General features: G+C 36.4%; 1 protein-coding gene across 1 annotated transcript; it reads right to left on the reverse strand.

Annotated features, from left to right (window-relative positions):
- LOC110420810 (uncharacterized) lies at positions 1-717 on the reverse strand. Its single transcript, XM_021434184.1, has one exon. It carries the CDS (start codon positions 665-667, stop codon positions 182-184), a length of 486 nt encoding a protein of 161 aa, XP_021289859.1. The 5' UTR covers positions 668-717; the 3' UTR covers positions 1-181.
- Between the last annotated feature and the right edge of the window lie 4,725 nt (positions 718-5,442).

The following is a 5,442-nucleotide window of genomic DNA, read 5'->3' on the forward strand; positions in this document are numbered from 1 at the left end:
CAAGGACAAGGATTCAAGAGCACGAATCATTTAATCTGCCGATTTTCATGAAGGAGACATCGATCATAAATTGTTGGGGTGACAATCATATTGTTGCAGGATATTTTAGGATATAAATATACAGTTTCTGTAAGATAATCTAGGTAAGAAGAGTGATTAGTTTAGCACATGATATGCTTTGCTAGTTTACTTCATCTATGCTTTCTAATACAGGCTTCCACCCTTTGCAGTTGTCACCACCAACAGATTTGTCAACTCGCTTCGTGCTTTCTTTACTTTGTATCTGAGAGATCATGTCATGAATGGAAACTTTTTCTTTTTGAAGCAGCTCGTGCAACTCTTGCTTACTGATTATTAACTTAATCCTTACAACACCTGCACCTGCACTTCCTTGTTCATCATTCACCTCTGGATTCGAAAACCTCACCTTCTTTTTCTCACCTTTTTGGGGTGGGGATGGAACAGGTACAAGGTAATACAACTGCCCGCGAAGCAGCTTTGCATCTGGCCTAAGATGCTGGAAGCCTGAAAATGAATCAGACAGTGCATGACCCGAGAAGTCTGATAGCACTTGTTGAACTTTGATGGGAGCTTGATATTCGAGGATTTTTCCATCGGTTTTCATAACCTTGATTATCTTCTGGTCCAGAACTAAGCAATTCCCCATGGCTTTTGTTTGTATGCTGCTTAGAATAAAAAACTTATGTGAAAGGTGATCAGTTTCTGAGTGGAGGATGTTTCAAGTGCAAAGGTGTTGTATTTAAAGAAAATGGTTATGGCAATGCCCTTACAACATGCAACATATTACCAAAATGCCTCATCTTTCTCTGGACCCCATTCGTTGATATTGCTGGTGTGTAAGCTGGACTTGAAAGTCATTGCCCCTCAATCATTGCTTTTTCAGGACTTAAAACAAAAATTGAGTCCATAGAGTTCTTTTGGGATAAATGGAGCGGACCAGCCAGGGAAAGTAGGAGAAAAGCAACGCAGAGTTATCAACATTAGGATGTGCAAAGGCGAACAACTTGCTCTTTCCCTTTCTTTTTTGGTACTGCAACATGATAGTTACTTCTTACTTTTGTCTTTCATTTCATATCATTTTATCATGAGTCGACTCCACTGGGTTTGAGGTGAACAAGTCCATGGTAGAACTGTGTTCTGTGCATTTGGACAGTAAGTGGGTTGTGACCAGACCGCATTTTTACAGCATAAGATCAGCTTGGATCCCGTAGGACCGCCAAAACCAAAAGTGTTTGACCATGTTGCTTCATGGAGGGGGCTCTGTCGTTGACTGCATATGTGCTGCAACATTGACTATTTCCTTGCACCAGTTTCATCAACAACATGCGTGTTTAATCTCTCTCATGAGGCCGGTATAGAGCATGAAAGCACCATTTAGTTCTTTTTTCATCTTGTTTTCATCCATGCTCATTTGCAATTTTCATTACTTCTTCAACTAAGTTGCAGGCACTCTAGTGCCGACCAAATTTCAAAGAGCTTTCTCATCTAGTATTTTAATGGCTTGTAATTAATTAATTTATTGTTTTATTTGGAATGAAGCTATCCATTTTCAAGTACTCACACTCAGAGAATCCTCTTCTTCTTTTTTAAATAAGGACTTACCTTTTTACATTCCTTATACCTGAACAAGATTGTGAGCTTTCTTTTACCTGGTTTTTATGGTGAATAAAAAGGAATGTGTTGGTGCGAACAAGTGTGAAAACTATCATCTCTTGCTTTCTAATCAATGTCAAGAGAGATCTGTATTGACAACCCATGAACTAGCCTTTCATTTGAGTTCATTGCAAGCTACAAATGCTTCTTCAGAAGTGCACTCTGACCCTAATTTTATTGAGAACTAATTAAGAAAGAAAGATCAGGCCTGAATTTCATACACACACCTAGCAACTGTGACGGAAACTCGAACTCATGCATTCATATCCACCAAACCCTCTTGGAATACTAAATTCTTACCCACTCTGAAGATTTCTATTCTCATAGCACCCATAGGGATTTTCAACGTAACTTGAAATTGAACATTTGTATTTGAAGTGAACTAACATAGGCAAGAAAATTAATTAGCTCTGTTTTAGCCAGCTTCCGTGTTGAGTGTCTTCGTCCATCTCCACCCGGAAACTCCTATACTATTGTGATCATCTAACTGATTGATACAAGTTAATGAGTCCCATAAGTTGCCAGCCTGAGGCAAGTGGTGGTCCAGCTAGTCAAATAAGTGCGCGGTTAGCTAGTTCCAGCAGGCCTGTAACTTTATTTCAGCCTTCCAGCAAGAGCCCAGATGATAGGATTTTAATGGCAGAATTCTAAGTCTTAGGCAAAATATGGCTCTTTTTGTTGGACAGAGAATGAAATGAAAATGATTGAGACCCACTTGGGATAAGATTATGAATTATGGAGAATGAAGAGTATGGAGAAAGTTTTGCTTAGTGGTGCGTGATGTTGTCAACACGCATGCTTTGCTGAAGGATTATGGAGTAATTTCTAAGTAGTGGGAGTAGAATATTGAAAACCTCTTTTGGAAATTTCAGGGTAGAAACAAAGAAAGAAAAGCAGGAGACTGATAGGGCACTCAATTTTTTTCGTATTTTTCTTTCTGAAATCAGCCAAGAGGACAATGACTAGTGACTTCACCAAGGGGGCATCCAGCCTTGTGGCCTGCAATGCCCACTTAAAGCCGGTAATTGTTTTGGTTTTTCACATTGAAGTTTTCTCAAAATTGAATTGAAATTAGACAGAAACTACACAAAATTATAAGTCAAGTGTGAAATCCATGTTTCTACATGACAAGAAAATACTACTTGATCAATTGGTTGTTTGCAAACTGCACGGAAAAAGAAAAATTAAGTTGTAGAAGAATAAATAAATAAATAAAAATAAACCACTATTTTGTACCGATATTCTTCTGCTACACCAAATCTAAAAAGAAGACCGTACAATATCTTGCTTCTCTATTAGAAAGTGGGATTTGGGCATGTTATCCATCAGTTGCAGCTAATTGCCAATAAAGAAAACACTAGTGTGGCTTTACCAATGCTATAGATAATGACAGTTTTTAGGCACACAGAGAAACTCAAGATTTCCTTATTTGCTCTATTTGGAAAAGTTCATCCCTACCAAGATAAATGGCAAGACACCACTGGCTGTTGGTTCGGATGCTCGAACGACTTTGGTGAGCAAAAGATTTTTCTGGGCCAGAGGGAGCCATAAAGAAGTACTAAAAAAATGTCTAGTCCTTTTGCCTGTTGCTTTAAGGATATATAAGATCCATTTAGAACCAAAGATACCATGTCAGCCTGATGAATTCTTTTGCTGATCTACATTATAAAAACAGAAACAGACCCCATACTTCAAGAGTGCCTATACATATATATATATTTGAAGTAATCATGGCAAACTGGCCCATTTTAAATGCATAAAGGCGTGGACTGCCAGGTTGTGTCTGATGTATGCCATGAGACATACAAATATAGAAGCTCAAACTACGTCAGCCTGATGAATGCTTTCGCCCATCTGTATTATTAAAAAGAAAGATGAAAGAACCCAATCCTTAAAGACATTGCTTAGAATTTTGAGACAATCTCACAATCACGGCAAAGCAGCCCCATTGAAGCAAATCTGGGAATTCTCTTTATCTCATGAGAAGTCATTGTCTTCCCCTGGGAAAGAAGCGAAATCCGCACCACTTTTTTGTTCTTTACTGATCAGCTTTTCTTCATCAAATTGATAATGCTTTCTTAACAAGACTATTGAAGCTCTCTGGCATGCTTTGTGCACTTTGATGAAAGTTACACGGCTTCTGTCATCAACAGTTAATTTGTTATATTTGTCTTATTGCTGTCTGGACTAATACATACCCTTTATGGAAGAAGTTAGATTCCTTTTTGAACCCAAGAATTCAGCTATTCGCGCACAGATTATGAAGTCTTCCGAGTCTTTCAACCATTCAAAAATGGAAAAGCAATCCTGTTTCAATACCAGATAAATATTCCTTTCTCATTTCCCTCGTCTTGTGTTAAAAGTCTAATAACTTTGCCTTACCACACAAATATGAACCGCAGACTTTGATTTTTCTTGCAACATTCCCTTTATGCCTGCAACTTTTTTTCTTTCTTGTCTGTGTGGCTTCTAGATATGGTCCAGAGAGAGCACCATGGTCGGCTGACATGGCGCACAGGATTATGACACTGGGCCTCTCAATGGTTCAGCGGCACCGCCAAGTTGAATTCTCTTTACTGTAGCCTATTATTGTCGACTGATATACTCTTTAGTACCACGACACATGGACTTTTAAGGTGATGTCCTTGGTCGTCATCTTCTTCTTCTTCTTGCAATGATCAATTAGCTGATGCTTTCTTCAACGTAAATTAACCGGGTAAGAAGTTGTGCTCCAAAGTCTTGAACATGCATGATTGACAAGTAGAAAATGAATGGTCTTGTCGCAGAGTTTTCTTCAGCCAAGACAATAATTTACCAACGGCTCGCATGGACGACGGTCTGGATTCAGAATTTACAGACTATTTGCCGTTTTATAGCCATTAGTATTTCCCAAAGCTAGAGCAACGGCTTTTGTGGCTGCTCGAGATTTTTGACTCTTCTACGCTTTTGCTGGATTTATGGGCCGTTTGTTCTTGGTCTTGCACTCCAACTTGAACTTAAGGAACTGAATTAACTGTTTGATTAAATGTTTTATAGGTACACGTATGAAGACTGCTTATAAAAGAATACAATTAAACAAAATGTTAACAATAATCTCGAAACAGAATTATGAAATGTACATAAACATATATACATATAAACAATATATAGATTTATATTTGAATATTTGATTTATGATTGATTCATGTATCGCTTTTTCAAAGAGTCTAGTTTGATTTCTTTTTTCCTTCTTTGAATAAATATATAGATTCTACCAAAACTCTGTCCATGGCCGGACCCATGTTGGAAGGTGACACCACTCACTTCTTAAAATAGTTTTAATTTTTATACAATTTATTTAAGATTCAAGATAATTAATATATTAATGAACCTATCATATTTTTTTACAATTTTAAAGAGAGTGAAGTGAAAGACTTCAAATAAAAGTGATTTATTAAAAAGTAATTTATGTATTAATATTTAAATACTATAAAGAAGATAAAAAAATTTCTTATATAATTTAATATTTTATTAAAAAAGTCAAAATTTAAACTATTCTTTTTTTCTAAAAAATTCAAGTCCTTCCCCTTCTTGGTTTTGACTATACTTTTCACTCTCTCCAAACACCCCATCTAGACTTTAATTGTAAGTAATTTTTAATTTAAATTAAGTTTGTAAATATTTCATGTTTAAATATTTTTTTGATTAGTTTGATCATTTGGATTCATAATTATAATTTAACTAATACACAATAATATTACATGTCAAATAATATCTTAAAATTGTGAG

Source organism: Theobroma umbraticum, unplaced genomic scaffold, assembly GCF_002168275.2.
Source record: "Theobroma umbraticum cultivar Fairchild unplaced genomic scaffold, ASM216827v3 scaffold_86.0, whole genome shotgun sequence".
NCBI classification, from domain to species: domain Eukaryota; kingdom Viridiplantae; phylum Streptophyta; class Magnoliopsida; order Malvales; family Malvaceae; genus Theobroma; species Theobroma umbraticum.